Here is a 17,051-nt window from a genome sequence, read left to right on the forward strand (position 1 = left end):
CCATATGGAAATCAGCAAGACAAAAGCTACATGCTAACTCCTTCTCCCTTAGTAAGAAGGGTTAGGGTGCATATAGAAAGGGTATGCTTATAAAAGACAAGATGAGAAACCACCAGACTAAGAAAGTTGAGCAAATAGCTGATTTTACACTTAGATGGTGTAAATAATTACACTTATATTTAGGTCATTAAGAGTGCAATGTAAAGTGGCACTGGGAGCGAATCTTAAACATGTGGAATACTCCTTTGGAAGCACTAGGCAATCATGGCTGTGACAGGCAAGAGAGTTTTAACAGTTGATAACTGCTAATGACAGAAGAGTCGTTACTTATTAGCACTTCATTAGCCTGGATAAGGGCAGGGCGGCTCAGATTTTCAGAGCAGCACTACAGTGATGTCTCAGTGCAGGTGGTCTCATTGCAAACTAGAGGCAACTGGAAACCCCTCTTTCCCTTCTTCCCAAGCATTTAGCACTTGCCAGACTTTGCAGACACAACGAGGAGGAACCAAACCAGCAGAAAACATTTGGGAAGAAGCACTATAGTTGTCTACAGCTGGCACAGCAGTGGAAGAACGGATATAAAGACCAGTGGGACCACTCCAGCAGCTGCTTGACACCGTGTCAGCTTAATTACAACCTGAAGAACCATTGGACTGCTGACAACTCTGGTTAATTACCTCTTTTTCTCACCATCTCTCCTGATCCCCACATAGAGGAAAACCTGAGAGTTTCTGCTAAGACCACACAGAAATTTAGAGTCACTACAGTGACCGAGAAAAAACAAAACCAGTTCCTGAAGTCCCAGAACAAGAAAGTAAAGAAATACACCCTCTACATGAGATGTTCTTCAGCTACCACAAGTTTCTGGCACACAGCATTTGGAAGGAAGAGAGAGAAGGGCTTACAATTGATATTGAGAGCAATGACCTATAGCTCCATGTGCTTAATGCAGATACCTTTCTACCATTTTCCTCTTCCTAACCCACCTTAAAAAGAATTGGAAAAACAAACCCCAAAGACAACTCCCCTCATCCCAAGCTATTTGCCAGTTTAAATATCTCCGTATAAATACCTGATGTGAACCCAGGAAATGGGACCTACAGCTTCAGTCCACAGTTACTGGAGGTGTGCAGGGAACTCAATAACACTGCATGCATGCATGCATATGGCTGCTTGTATACCAATTTCAACATGCATAAATTAATGTTTATGTGTGGATATAAAGCACGGAAATGTATTTTTTATTAAAAAATCTGTGATCTGAACATTGTGTGCAATGGAAAGGAGTTACAGATATATGTAGATACCAAGTTCCAAGACGTACAACTCAGAAGAAAAATTCTCAAGGACATTAATACCACCACAGGGTTCCCTCTGATAGAAGACTACAGCACAATGACTGGAAGGGAAACACAGTAACTGCACTTTCACACACAGCTCATGTCACAGCATTTCAAGTTACAAATGCACTGCAGCAGCAGAGAGGCCAGCGCAGCCATGGGCTTGGGAATAGTGCAAGCAAGCTGGGTGCAACTCTGTGGGGTCTCTGTTGGGCTCTTCATCCTCAGGCACGGTGAGACTGTGCCCATGCCAGGGAGGGCTCAGTCACCTTTCCTCTGTGGAGCCATCAGGGCTGCTGCTCCCTGACACCCCTGGCAGAAGGGCATCTGCCACAGGAATACATCAGCTAGCATGCAGAAATGGAAAGTCGTCTTCTTCAGCCTGCTTCAAGGCAACAGAGAAACTAATGTTTTAAGAAACCTGTGTCTCAAATATTTATAACAAAGATAATCTGAAGGTCACACTGTTCCCAAAGGAACACTGTAACAACACTGAGTTCTCTTAATTTTGAGTCACAGGGTTAATCATAATTTTTTTCCTCTGGCTTAAAAATGAGGCACACAAAGAAATCTTGTGTAATTTAATAATGTTATGCATAAAGGGTCTAGAGACAAGAAAAGAAATTTTATCAAATCAGCCTCAAAAGAGCTACAGCATGCAGACCTGGCATACCTCACCAAAAACCCAAGATTTATTACAAAACTAGCCAGGCAAAAAATCTTCTGAATTGCACAGAGCATCTGAAGACAAAATATGATCTCTGAAATCGCTGGTCACAAAGGCATTGCATTTTGTCTCTGGAGCAGTTCCTTACAAAGGAGTGAGAAAAAATTAAATTACTCCTGCTGGTGTCAGTGGAACTGGGATCAAGCCCTCCACATAAAAGGCACCACAAGCAATCCTTCCCCCATTACTCCTTTAGTTATTTCCAGTGAGATAAAGGTAAATCAGCCTACATGGGTGTAGATGTAAGGAAAAGTGAGACATGCTGAAAATTCAATTAATGAGCATAACGATTATGAGACAGACTACTAAATGTATGGGGTTTTAAAGAGGTGGTCTTACCTAGAACATCTCCACTCAAACAGTTTTTATCGTTCCTCATGCCAAATACTTGTTACCCAGAAGTACCCTATAGTGACTGGGACTGTATGTTCAAAGACTACTCACAGTACAGCCCTCTTCACCACAGGCAATCACTTTTTTGGGGCTATTCCAAAAACTATGGAATGAACCCCCAGGAAAACACAACCTGTGCAAGAATATAAATTAATATATGCTTACATTGCAGAAAAATAATAAATCACAGAATAGGAATATTACTGAAATATACTTTGTATTTATAACTGGTGCCAAGTAGTTAAGAGAAATTTGCACTCTATCAAAATGGTTAAAACAGAATTATTTTAGAAAACTTTCACAAGATTAAATTATTCAAAATATTTAGGATACAATTTAGGATACAGTATCAGTATCATACTCTTTTCCATGTAATCAGGTTGGTTTGGGTTTTTACATTGTTTAATTAGTAGTCAGCAAGTGGAAAGGACTGCTGTGGTTTCACTTGACCTGTATAGTTTTCATTGACAAAGTAATGAGGAACATTATCTGTGTCTGCAAAATAAACTACTATTATGAGAAGCTGTCATCACATTACAACGAACTGATTAAACCTTGGCAGCTGAAGTGGGCAGGTTTTCACAAGTCAAGAACATCAAAATTTTTGAAAGAAAATATGTAGGGTGTCTGTATTGAAAAGTAATTTTAATGGAGGTTATTTGAGGCTTAATATTGGCATTTTATTCTATAAAAATATTTTAAAATGTGGTTCTATTTTAAAAATTGTATAGAATATTCAGAATTTTATCTATATACTAAATGGGAAACAAAATGCTTTAGAGTCCAGATCTGTCATTTGGACTCTGTATTTATACAGCAAACGACCACACTTGTCTTTCAGCAGCACCTCAATATTAGAATAAGCACTGCAAATCAGAGACAGCATCCTAATGATCATCCTGCAGGCTTCATCAAACACAAATTACCACGATAAAGAGACTGCAAAAAGCAGCATGGGGGCTTCTCCCTCTACTCCCACTCATGGCCAGAGAAGCTAAGCTGCTCAAAACAATACTAAGCCTAGCAATTTTGACAAGGTTTCCTCTTGCAGGTTTACTTTCCCTGCTGTTTTCCGTGATTGTAACCCAATGAAGAGACTGAATTACACTTTCTCCTCGGCACAGCTGTGCTTCTACTGTGCAAGGATGAAGAAAAGGCACTAGAACAACAGGTTGCCCAAACAAGTGGTAAGTGCTGCACCCCTGACAGGCCACGTTGGACAGAGCCTTGGGTGACATGGTCTAGTGCGAGGTGTTCCTGCCCATGGCAGGCGATTGGAACTTGATGATCTGTAAGTCCTTACAACCCTAACTATTCTATGATTTTAAAACCTCAGCGTTGCGCAACCGGCAACACCACACAGGCGGCGAAGAGCCCGTTTTCCCTTCCCCCTGCCCGGCGCACCCGTCTCGCCTCGGAACGACCCGCAGCGAGCTCTACCCCTCCAGCAGCCCGCGGGGGGAGGCGCGGCAGGGCCCAGCAGGGAGCCTCCGGGCCACTTCCCGGCAGCCCACCCTCGGCGGGCCCCTGCTACCACCTACCCGGGCAGGGCGCTGAGACCCCCCCCCGCCCAGGGAGCCGGCTGAGTGTCTGTTACACCGGGGTTAGGAGGGGAGGGAGGCGCAGGCTGCGTGCTCGGGTGTGGGTCTGAGCGGGCAGCAGGGCTGCTCCTCCGCCGCCAGCCTTGCCGCCGACCCTCACACCGGGGCTGCAGGAGGGGTCGGCCCTGAGGGAAGCACAGGGCAGCACGGCCCTTGCCCACCTCAGCCGCCAGGCAGAGCCCCCTCCCGTCCCGCGCGCGCTCAGGTACCTTCCTACTGGACATCGCCCCTTGACAAGGCAGCCACGTCCCCGGTCACGTGGCGGGGGAGCCCCGAGGGGGCGGGGCCAAGGGGATCCCCCCACCCCCAGCGCGCTCCCGCGGCTAGAAGGCGAGGCGGGACATGCGCTGTGTCCCCGCCTTGTACAGCTTTGGCGCCAGGAGAGCCGCGGCTCCTGATTGGGAGAACGAGGCGGAGGGCGGGTACCGCTGCTCCGAGGGCTGACACAGGAGCTCCTGAAGACAGGAAGGACGCGCTGTGCGCATGCGCTGAGCGGCGGCAGGAGGCCGTTTGATTGGTTGGCTGGGGGGAATGGGGCGGGGGCAGCCGCTCTCCTCACCGCACTACTCTGTTGTCGCCGTGGTGCGGCGCCTCGGCAGCTCTCAGCCTTCCACATCCTTATCTCCATGCCTTCCTCCCGAGTGCCCAGGCGCAGGCCGGGGTGTCACACCCTCGCCCAGCACTAGGGGTGCTGGTTGACGGCCGGCTGAATATGAGCCAGCTTGTGCCCAGGGCAGCCAAGTTGGACGACGGCATCCTTTCCTATATGAGAAATAGCGTAGTGATCATCCCCCTCTAGTCGGTCCTACGTGAGGCTGCACCTCAAATACTGTGTGCAGTTCTGGGCCGCTCACTGCGAGACACTGAGGTGCTAGAGCAGATCCAGGGAATGGCAACAAAGCTGGTGAAGGGTCTGGAGCACAAGTGTGATGAGGAGCAGCTGGGGTTGTTTAATCTGGAGAAGGAGGGACCTTGTTGCTCTATGCAATTACGTGAAAAGAGAATGGAGAGAAGTGGGGGTAGGTCTTTTCTCCCAAGTAACAGGTGATAGGATAAGAGGAAATGGCCTCAAGCTGTGCCAGGGAGGTTTAGCTTGGATATTGGGGAAAAATAATCTTCACAGAGAGGGTGATCAGGTGTTGGAACAGGCTGCCCAGAAAAGTGGTGGAATCACTGTGCCTGGAATTGCTCAAAAACCATGTAGCTCTCAGTGACACAGTTTAGTGGTGGATTTGGCAGCAATTGGACTTGATGATCTTAAGGATCTTTTCCAACCTAGCTGATTCTATGATTCCTCACAGTGCAGTGGTTTCAGAGGAGGTATTAATGGTCTCTGCATGTGCCTACCAGCTGGCCCTACTGAGGCCCACAGAGTTTTCCTGTTGGGAAGCACCACTGCTGGTACTGTGTCCCTTTACCCTGCCCCCACCAAGCTGTGCCCCCGGTGGTTTCCTGGAGCTGGGGGAGGCTGGAAACAGTGAGGGGCAAAGGTCACCTATCCCTTTGTCCTGGGCACTGGTGGAGTTAGCACCCCTGATTTCTTTGGGACTGATGTGGAGAGCTGTGACTGAACTGCATGTTGCAGGAGTTCTCCAGCCTGTGTTTCGCCTCGTATCTTTCATGACAGCCAAGCTCAGTCAGGAGTAAACCTCAAAAGAATGGTGCTGTTGAATGCCATAAGGAAATAAAGCACTGGGATATAAACACTGGCTAGATATCTAAGGAAGTAACGTCTGAACACAAGACACTTCATGAATAATGTTTGCTGTCAAGCCATTAAGAGTTTTAACTCTCCACACCACAAGCAAGCTGATAAATTTACAGGTAAAAAGGGTAATGTCAGTGCTAAGATGTAGCGACTTGGAATTGAAACTGCTTGGAATGGACCTTCTCTTCCATTGCAACTGAAGAGGAAAAAAGGCTGATGACCTTTTAAAATGTTTTTCTTCTGATGCAAGTGGAAACACTGGCAGAAAAGAGATAGATACGTAATTTTTTCTTGCTTTTGTATGTTCTTGAGAAGTTCACTTAGGCTGACACTGCTGCTGTTAAACAGTTAAGAATAATAAACTTTGTAAAATGAAATAATTGTATCTCAGAATTTATGAAACACATTTTGATAGAAGGCACTATATGACTTCATTTTTATTATTATTAAAACCCTAATTGCATGTATCTAAGTTTACAGTCTGTATTTGTTGAAAGGCACCCCCTGGCCAATATCTGTCTCACATTCACTTTATAAAACTGCCGCTAATTAAAATGGATTTTACAAAGAGAGGAAAGCCAGAAACAGCATCATCCAAATCCCATCCTGCCTTTGATTGTTATGTTCAAAACAGAGTTAAAGGTACTGTATTCTCATCCTTCCAAATATTTACAGTATTTCTTTTGAAATTGCCAGACTGACAAATTAATTCTATCATATATCATCAAAGTACTTTTCTTTGATATTTGAAAAGTATGTAATTGTACTATCCACTTAAACAATCTGTGTTGGGGCTAAAGCACAGAGAAATGTGTGGACCATGGAAGTCTCATCTGCTCTGCTTGGTGAGACTGCATTATTTTTTTCTGTACATAAACTCCTTGCAAGGTGCTTAACCTGGGAGGAACTTACTTCTATAGAATCCCAAGAAGGTGACCAAATTAATAGATTTCCTTTATGTGTATTCATGTTCTTGACAAAGTAGGACTAAAATGACATGGAGATAAAGGAAATGGGTTGGAAAACCACCCTATAAATTAGAAATTAAAATAAAGCTGTGATTGTTTTTTAAAATAATGTTTCTGTGGAGAAAGAATAATAGATGCAGAACTTCTCAACAAAAGCATAATTTTCATAATACCAGTTCATTATTATTCATGTCTGCTAAAAATTTCTATGCATCATGCTTTTGGAAGTCAAATTAATTGTCTATACAATTTTTGAAAAACTGGGGTTTTTTTCATTTACATATACAAGCACGAAGTTGTGGCTGCCCCATCCTTGTTAGTGTTCAAGGCCAGGTTGAATGGGGTTTTGAGCAACCTGTTCCATTGGAAGGTGTCCCTGCCCTTGGCAGGCGGGTCGGAACTGGCTGATCTTTAAGGTCCCTTCCAACCCAAACAATTCTATGATTCTATCATTCTATGCCTGTGTTCTCATAAGCTTAAATAGTAGTTTGAGTCTGTTGTTTCATCTGATATACTGATTGTATTTGTGTTCAAAATCAAATTTGCTGCTGCTCAGGGAACATTAAGAAATTTTATACTTTATGTATTTTTGTTGCATGAAAATTCTATGAAAAATACAAAATTCCTATTAACAATAAAATTGGATTTTTTTAGTGAAGTCCGACAAAGAAAGAGCATTTATTTGTCAGTGGTGCTGTGGATTGCACGGATGTCTCTCAATGCATGTGTAGAAAAAGCTTCTCTTGCAAAGAAACAAAGTGTATTTTATACAAATGAGTTAAAAGATAAGGAGGCTTAAATTACTGAAGTTTGGAGAACTCGTTTCTATTGATTGCCTGTGCTTGTCCTTCATTCTAATACGGGTTTATGGATTCATTTCCTCTTATGGAGCATTAAGTTACAGCTTTAAAAGCTTTCCAGTGTATAAAGCCTGATACCAACAATGTCAAATTCAAATGCAGAGAAAGGTTTTTGGTTTAAGTCATTTCCTTAGTGAAGTTTTAAAAGTCACAAACATCCCAGCCACTCAACTGGGATGAGATAGATGAGGAAGAACTCATTAAATATTTCAGGGTCTGTCTACCAGGGTCAGCTGGATTTTTATGAATCTCCCAGGCAAGAGGTGATCCAAGGCTTAGGCTAGATCCCAGACAGATCCCCAGTCTAGATCCAAAATAACATGTTTTTCTGTAGGCTGTGTTACAGTTTGATGACTCCAGCCTTTCTAGGGTTTCCTAGGAAACAACATGAAATGCTTCAGACTTTTTAATCCCCATACTGCAGTGTCAGTTCCACTCTAAATTAAACTCTAGCCTTTCAGAGTAGGATGCATGGCTATGTGGAGGCAAACTGTAAATGTGTGGAAAAAAACGAGAAAAAATCCCAACAAAGCCCCAGGGGATGACAGATTTTAGTGAAGCAAACGGGGTCAAGATCTCACATTCATGCAAGTAAAATTAATTGTTGATCATTTAAGAATCAAAGGCAAAAATAGGTTTTAAATTAATCAACATCCCCAGGAAGCATCTGCTTACCTGACTTTTCCCTGGGTCATAAAGCCATGAGGGGCTCAAGCTTCCAGGGCCTCCTGGCTGCCAACTGCAACAGGGTGGCTGCACATTGGGCCTAAGCCCAGTCATCTCAGCGTCCCATCACCAAGTGCTGCCGGTGGCGTCTTACAGTGACTGACAGTTTTATGTCTTCACTTGCCATTTCTTTGTGTTCAGTGCTATAAAAGGAATATGAGTACATAACTTCCTGAGAGACGGTCATATTTGGGAAGCATATTTACCAAATGTCTCTGTAGTTTAGTGAGGTTAAGCATAAATAAAGATTTTCCAAGCTGAAACTGAACATGTGTCATCCAAGTATTCTGGTTTGGCTCTAACTGGTGAAAAAAAAAATGCAGGCACATAATCAGAGCTGGAAGAAAGTGGTGCTTTTTAAACTTTGATCATTAGAGCAGTTTACTACCACCAAAGTTCTTCCTGTTATTTTAATTCAGTGAGATTTTAAAACTACTGAGGTACTTATAACACTGCACTTTATATATTTTAGTAACTTCAGAAACTCTCTCAGGCCTAATATTAATACTATTCGAGCATAATTAGTTTTATCATGGCTATGGTATACCTTTGTGTTAAAGACTTTACAAAGACTTCTTGAGAAACCATAAGTAATGCCATGCACAAGGAAGAAGAGTATATTGAAAAATGGATGGGGTCTGCTGACAGTCTACAGTCAGGAAGATACTTCCTCTTTGAAAAAGCTCATCTTAAGCATCCCTTAAGCCTAGAGTATATATACTGCTGAGGGAGAAAGTGTTGATTGGCATGGATTCATGTGCATTCATGCAGTACATAGCTGCTCCACAGCAGAGTCCATAGCACACACATAACTGGTGTGTTCAGGAAAGTCCAGTGCTCAGCAGGCTTTCGCATTAACAGACTGGAGGGAGCCAGGGCAGAGGCTTGAGTACTCTCCTTTGACTGTCCTTGCTACTGAGCTGTCAGCAGGTGCTCAGGCTGATGTAGTCTGAAGTGCCCCTTGCACTGTTTAGAAGCTAGCACAAGCCAGGACTTGTTTTCCACGGCAGTATGGTTGCCCATGGGCAAACTGAAACTGTGAATGGACAACTGGCTTGGGAATGATACAGCAATTTTTGAGAATAGATGTGATCATTTTCTAGCATTAAATACTTTTTCTAGGTTAAATAGCCCTGAGTTATAAACCAGGTTAACAGACCAAGATAAGCTTACAGAGAGCCTGGGACTTAAAATGAGCCTCTAAACTGATTCTAGCCACCTTAGAAAAGCTTTCTTCTCTTACGGCATAGAAGCCGTGAATATTAACAGATTTATGCTAGCCCATGCAGTGATGGGGAGGGAAGCATGCCTGAGTCCTACAAGTTACACATTCTAGGGGTAGATGATGTATCCCACACTGCTCCCTCTTTACCTGTTTTTCCTAATACATTAGTATCTTCTTCAGCTGCCTTGGTAGCTGATCATTATGGGTTTGCTCTCTCCATGATTTCCTTCTGATTTTTCTTACTTCTTGAAATAGGCAGGAATGTACTATTCAATGCCTTCTAGATAAAGGCTATTGCATAGCAGGCAGCTTCAAGTTGGTGAATAAACAAGACATTGTCATAAATTATTAAAAGCCAAAGTTGTCATACTAGGCAGTCTTCCCTATGCAGCAGTTCCATCATGATTAATGTACTAGAATAACTTGTAGCAGAGAGAGTGAAACCTGAAAGCCAAGGATTTATTCTAAGCCATCCTGAGCTCTCATCTCTTTGCCTACCATTTTGATGGATTAAGAATACAGCTTGTCTTGATGTTTAGTACCCTTTTTTTTTCTTTTCTTATTTAAATACCATTCATATCTGTGGAACAGCTATTCTTTTTAATTTTTTCGTGCAAGTACTAGTGCTACAGTATGCCTGCTCTTTCAAAATGATAAATCACTGCTTTCCTCTCAGTACAACACATAATTAAAAAACAACACTGAAGACCTAAGAATTCCCCAGCTGATTTCACTGGATTCAAATCTGACCTTGAATTATTCCCCCCTGAGCTGCAGAAAGGCATGTTTGGGTCATTTACTTAGCAATGTTTAACTGTCACAAATGTCCCAGCCACAGTTGTTAAAAAATTTAAGCTTTTTCTATAGTGAAAGTTAACTGTACTCTGATTTGGGCTTTTGTCTGTCCACACTCAGGCTCCTGAAATGGAAGCTTGTTCAGGTTATAAAGCTCACATGCTGGTGCCAGTTAGAGCTCCTCTTTGCTCACACTACAACTCATTAGTTTTCCAGAAAAGACATCAGAGAATGTGCTACCACACTAAGTCTGCTTTCACTGCTCTTCACACAATCCTGCATGTAGGACACATAGCTTGGATCACAGCTCAAACAATTGTCTGGAAAAGAACTTTAAAACATCTCAGATTGAAAAACATAACTATAGAATAACCTCTAAACATATACATGGGTACACATGGAAACAGTGAGAACATCAGGTGCAGCACATGGTGTGGGTTTTGCTCACACCTGGGCTTGGCTGGCCTTCATGCTTGGTCTTGAGGGCCAACCATTCATATGAATTGTGATGCCTAAATCAAGGACGTTTCTTAAATCAAAGGCTGGCACATGTCAGTATAATTTCCACAATATTCTCAAGTGTCACATTACTTGTGTCATAGCTTGCTCTGTGATGTTCCATACCCAGTCACCAGTCTGTTTCCCTCTCTTCAGTATAGCTTTTCTAATGCTGCTTTCTTTGACATGCTCGTTAGCCGCCACAGAACATACTGAGGTATGAATTAATGAAATTTCATTTTTGCATATATGCAGTCTTCTATATCCTGAGTTTAGTGGAGTATTTATGAGGGTTTTCTATTTATCACTAAGTTTGGAGAGAAGAATAGGAAATAAAACTTCTGTTCTATATCCGCTATATCTATATATCTTCTATTTATATATCTTTGCGACAGTGCATCTTTTTAGCATGAATTTAGAGGCATGCAAAGAGAAAAAGTACTTTGCAACCTTCTACCTTTCAGAAAAGCAAGCACCTATTCTACTACTGTCTGTCACAGTCCTTATAGTTGTTCAGCCAGATTTCTGCTTTCATGTTTGAGGCTTATGAGTGTTGAAGTTAAGAAGTGAAAGTGATAACTGTAAGCTTTAGTAACTTAGTTGTACTGAGTATGGTAGTAGTCATGAGTCTTCTGAGATACCCTTATAGATAAATTCAATAACATAAAACAACTTAAAAACATGAAAATAACAATGAGAGGTGAAGGACATCCCAAATAAAAATTAGCATATGAACATTAATTAAAATTAGACTTGGCTCCTAAAAAAATATAAGCTCCAAACACTCCAATTATCCCAACCGGAATCGAGCTTTCACTCAGTAACCTGAAATTGAGTGTTAACAGTTCTGGTTTGTTTTCAAGAGCAGAAGTTTAGATATGCTGCTGCTGGAAGCAGAATGTCAGTGTAAGCACATTTAGTGATTAATGTGTAATTAATAATACAGAACAAGAACAACTGTATACAGTTTATACAGTTTGCACTTAACGATTTTAACTTGTATATGATTCCTATCAAACCTGCACAGTGCATTAGGTGCCTGGAAGAGCTTGTGGGGTGAGAGTAATGGATTTCAATTGATTTCCTTTCTGGATAGAATCCATTTGGTCAGTAAGATTTCAGACCCTGATATGTATTATTTCAATCCTCCCTCTCTCTAATAGCATACTGTGAAGGTAACACAAGGTGTTATGCTGTATGGTTAAATGCATTTGCAGCTGAAACATTATTCCTGATATTTCCCAGTCTTTTGCCTGCACCAGTGCCTTGCTTCCCTACAAATCAAAAAGTACAGCATGTACTGCAGGCTGATGTGGTGTGAAGGGCTCTGGTGCAGGTGTCTTAATAAAAAGATGCAAGAGGCATATGGTTCCTGGAAAGGAATGCCTATAAAATCTTCAATCATCAGGGTCACTTGTTTCTAAAGCACATAAATAACACTGAGAGACGTTAAGAGGTAAGGATATAGGGATATGATAAGACTTTATCACCATGTTCAGTATTTAAAGGGTGGCTACAAAGAAGATGGAGACTCCCTTTTTACAAGGAGTCACATGGAAAAGACCAGGGGTGATGAGCACAAGTTAGTCCTGGTTAGATTCTGACTGGACACAAGAGGAATGTTTTTCACAATGAGAACAATCAGCCATTGGAATAATCTCCCAGGGAAGCGGTGGATTCCCCAGCACCGCATACTTGTAAGATTCAGCTGGACAGAGTGCTGGGACATCTGGTCTATGTCATGCCTTACCTGGAAAAGCTGGACCAGATGGTCCTAGAGGTCCCTTCCAGCCTGGCATTCTGTGATTCTGTAATTCAGTGGTTTGTGCACTGTCCTCGCAGACACATCTTTGCACGTAATAGAAACATAGCATGTTTGGTACACCCTTAACTAGCTACATTACTCGTGTCGCGGCAGACTGTTCGCAGCACCGAGTACCGTGAGGCAATTAAAGCTTTACCAAGGGCGCTAATGGCAGGTTGGCACCGGGGCCGGGGGGACGGGCCACGGGGAAGTGTCGTGTCCCCCGGGAGCCGCAGGGCATCGCCCACCACCAGCGGGCACCAAGCCCTAATACTGCACCTTACCGCGCCGAGAAAGCGGGTGGCGGCACCGGAGGCAGGCCCTAGCCCGAGGGGCGCGGCCGGGGACCGCCCCCTGCCCGGCCCCGCCGCCTCCCGTCCCTCCCGGCGCGGCGCGGAGCGCAGCGGAGCACAGCACAGCGGGGCGATGTGGCGGCGGCGGTATGTCAGCAGCCGGCAGCTGGATGGCTTCCGCCGGTACAAGGTAACGGCCGGACCCGGGGGTCGGGGCGGGTCGGACGCGGCGGCTGGTCCTCCCGGTTTGGTGTGTCTGGGCTCTGGAGGGCTCCGCTCCGCCGCGGCTGAATGCCCATCCCAGCTCTGCCCTGCTCTGCCTGCGGCCCGGCCATCCATATGCCTGTGGAGGGTGTCTCTGTGAACCCGTCGTGACTCTGACCTGGCTGGGGTCTTGCTCAGACCCAAGTGAGCAAGTGAGAAGGCACCGGGTATTTAGGATGTGTCAGGTCTCTGTGGGAACAAAGTTATAACTAGGGTTAAGGGAGTAGCAACATGTTTGAAAGCCTGGTAAGTTAAAAAACTCCGTGGGTTGGGAGTAATACAGTGTTTCTGTTTTCCTGGTGCTCGTCTGGCTCTGTGCAAATTCTTTATACACAGGAATGTTTTGGCTTTGAGAAATGCATAGGAAAGCCAGAAAATAAGCTTACTTTAAATAATTTGAACTGAACCTCATGTTTGCAAATAACAAGCCTGCAGAATCCAAATGAATGGGTGGATCATTTGGTATTTTTATTTACCAACGTTATGTTGCAGACTTAGGAGATACCTGGGTTTTGTTCCCAGGACACTGCAGGTGTCTGAGATGGCCTGGGCTACCCTGTTCACACAACTCTTGCCCCTCTTCATGTTGAAACCATGGGGCATGCCAGCTTCCCTTATGTTTAGTTTCCTAAACCAGCTCCTACCTAGTGGTTCTTGCCTTACCATGCACCCTCCCAACCTGGCCTCCAACCCAGAGGTCTCTGCTTTTTCCAGCTCTTATCAAGCATTTCCCTTCCCCAGGCCAGCAGTTATGCCTGCTCACTGCAGGGTGAATGGTGCTGAAGTCACTGTGGCTTCAGGAGCCTCCACCAGGTCACCAGTTAGGAACTTGTTATGTAGAGCAGGTAGTTAAAACGGACCAACCTGTTTGTGTCTCTCCAGTGAGAGTGGGATAAAACATGCTGCAAGCTGCCTTTTGCCACTGGGCGTAAGTTGCACAGGCCTGTGCTTGAACACTGGGGCAGCAGTCTTGACTGAGGTCACCAGAGGAAAAATAAAAAGCTATTTTTAGCATAAACAGATATTATTATTTAAGTAACATTCCTAAAATATCTGTGTTGTAGTAGAAATACAAGGAATGCTTGTATCACATTCTTCCTTATCACTTGAATGAAATTAGCTGCACATAAGTGCAGATGGGGAAGACTCAAAATAACATTTTTTTTTTAAACTTGGAATCACTGTGTGGTCCTTAGGGATTACAGGGTAAATGATTAGTGAGAGACAATCACATATCAAAACGTTTTACTTGATTATACTGAAATTACTTGGCTTTCTTGGGAGCAATGCAAAGGCCATAAAATATGCTAGGTAATTTTTTTAACTGTAGGAAATGAACATCACACTTGAGAAGTATCTGTTCAACTATGGTAAACTGTGGTAAGTACAGGTGTTAGGAGGTGAAATCAAATAGTCAGCTCTCTGTTATCTGAGCTGACTCAGGAGTGGGACATCTTGGAAATAAATAAATAAACCCAAGTTACACAGGTTACACCCAGAGAGGTACAGCTGCATGAGGTCAGTGCTGCTGAGCTGGTGGGGTATCTGCACAGTCTTCCTGGTGCTCCAGGCTGCAGGGGGACACTGCAGCAATGCCCATTGCCAAAGTGATGCTCACGATGGGTTAAAGTCCACCAAAATGGAAAAGGAGTGTAGCAAGGAGAGGCAAGGAGACACTGATGACTGCTACAATCTTCTTTCCCACCTCCTCACCTCACCCTCCCATGCCTAGGGCTGCTACCACAACCACAGCTTTGTTCTTGCCACCTCCCAGGCCTGAGACATGCTCTTCAAGTTCATTGCCCTCTGGCTGCCATCTCCTCTATTCTCCTTATCGGCCTAGGGCCTCACCTCATCCTGCTTTTCCAGCTTCCCAGCTCCTCTGAGGAGATTGCTGCTGCTTTTGCTGCCTCCTCAACAGGACTGGTGCTAAACTCAAGTTACTGTGCCCAGCAGACACGGATTACCTCTTTACAATCACTTGGCTATCTCTACTGTGTGTTTCCTGATGCACCCAACTCTAGAGTACTGTGGAGGGGCAGATAGGCTCACCCTGTGAAGAGCTAGAAAATCTATGAAAGGCTTTATTAGGCCTGAGTTAAAACAGATCTGAAGCATCCCTTGAAAACTAGGTAGGGGCATCCACCTCTCCGTTGTGCATTACATTGCAACATTATCAGTGGCTTAATATGCTCCATACTTAACACAATTTATCTGCTGAGCTGATCCAGGAGCTGATCATAACATAGCTTAAAAAAATAATTTGTGTAATCATCACCTTTCATAAAGGTAAAGTTAATAAATTAAAAAAATACTGTTCCACTTTCAAATTTTCACACAGCTGAACTCATTTCTCTGCCATGAATGCTGCAATTGTATGTCTCAGGCACTGTCTGTCTCCTCTTTGCAGCTGGAGGAGGGCCTTGGCGTCAAACCCAGCAGTTCTTTGCAAAGGGAATGGCAGACCTAATGAATGCAAAGACTTCAGTACCCTTTAGTCCATGGTATGTTAGACTTTTGAAGCAAGATTCCCCCAGTTACCAAGCTCTGGTTTACATCACGGAGTGGCCCTGGAGCACAAAAAATAGTGTGTCTGAATGAACCTGAACCAGATGTACTAAGTGTGTACTAAGAACATACAAGTACACCCAATGCATTTAGTCCATGGTATCATACTACAAGCAGGTAAGTGTAAAACCTTCTGAAATCCTTCTAGGATGGGTGCTGGATCCTTAGGAATAGCTATTTCACTATACAAATCTATTCCCATTTGTTCTGCATGTTAATGTGGAATCAGAGATTCAGTTTTCTTTTTTTCTGCTCAAAAAATGCACTGAGAACAGGTGGAGATGTGATGATGAGACAGTTCAGATGCAACCTTGGGCATTGCTGCTGTGGTAATTCGGTTGCCTTTTTGCCCATGAGGCAGGTGAGCAGGTACTGATTTCAGAACAGTTGCATACTCGGGCGATGTGCAACTGTAAAGCAGAAACAGCTGATACTTGGGCATTGTGCTATTCCCTAGGATCTGGAGTGACACAGCTGAAAAGCTGCAACCAACTGCAATTGTAAGGCTTAGTTTGTGTTCCTGCTTTTATATTCCTGTTACCAGCATTTTGCAGTTCTAGAGGAGCACTCATGGAGGTTCACAGCTGCTTTGGGTTTCTGTTGGAAACAAGCAGTTCCATGACAGCCAGTTGATGAGTACAAATAAAAGCAGAACTTGGTTCTTTATTTTTATCCTCCTCACCAGAATGCAATAATGTTAACGATGAACTCTTGGTGCCATTGCCTCTTCTTATCACTGTGATCTTAGGATTTCCCTTGCAAATCTGACTTGAATCAACTCTTCTACAGCACCTACGCACAGAGATTTTCCAAGCCAGAAAACTCTGACACCTTATCCTCTTTCAGAATGGAGATCTAAGGATAAACTACAGAGGCTTGACTCAAAGAATAGGCCTTGGAAAATAAGATTTAAAATATCAGAGATAACATTAAAAATTAAAGTCCAAATTTCTACATTTTCATCATTGTATGTTCACACTTTTTCTATCCTCTAAGCCGTTTTTTAGAGGATAACTCTCTGTGCAGAGAATGGGGGGCCAGTAAATGAGGTATATGTGGTTTCATGTCAGTAGGACTTCTGATATTGTCCACTGTGTCATAAGTAGGTAAAGGTAAGAAAGATTACATTACCTGATGCTAAAACACTTTGCAGAATAGGCTTATGATTAAAAATGTTCTTGAAAAAGGGACATAATGGCCAGAAATTGATATGAAGAAATTGAGTAAACAAGGTACAATGCAGAGGGGAAAGAAAACCAACAATGGACTGCAAAAAAGCTC

The 17,051-nt window shown here is 43.5% G+C and overlaps 2 protein-coding genes across 2 annotated transcripts in view; one reads left to right on the plus strand and one right to left on the minus strand.

Annotated features, from left to right (window-relative positions):
* Positions 1-4,311, minus strand: part of SPIDR (scaffold protein involved in DNA repair) — a 201,391-nt gene extending 197,080 nt beyond the window's left edge. Inside the window, exon 1 of the mRNA XM_034064692.1 lies at positions 4,271-4,311. Within this exon, the coding sequence (XP_033920583.1) occupies positions 4,271-4,285 (15 nt within the window). The 5' untranslated portion in view covers positions 4,286-4,311. The remainder of the gene's footprint in view (positions 1-4,270) is intronic.
* An 8,742-nt stretch (positions 4,312-13,053) lies between these two features.
* The window catches only part of LOC101869397 (ethanolaminephosphotransferase 1-like), a 52,489-nt gene continuing 48,491 nt past the window's right edge, over positions 13,054-17,051 (plus strand). Inside the window, exon 1 of the mRNA XM_005153552.3 lies at positions 13,054-13,128. Within this exon, the coding sequence (XP_005153609.3) occupies positions 13,072-13,128 (57 nt within the window). The 5' untranslated portion in view covers positions 13,054-13,071. The remainder of the gene's footprint in view (positions 13,129-17,051) is intronic.

The sequence above is a fragment of the Melopsittacus undulatus genome, chromosome 1 (assembly GCF_012275295.1).
Source record: "Melopsittacus undulatus isolate bMelUnd1 chromosome 1, bMelUnd1.mat.Z, whole genome shotgun sequence".
NCBI lineage: Eukaryota > Metazoa > Chordata > Aves > Psittaciformes > Psittaculidae > Melopsittacus > Melopsittacus undulatus.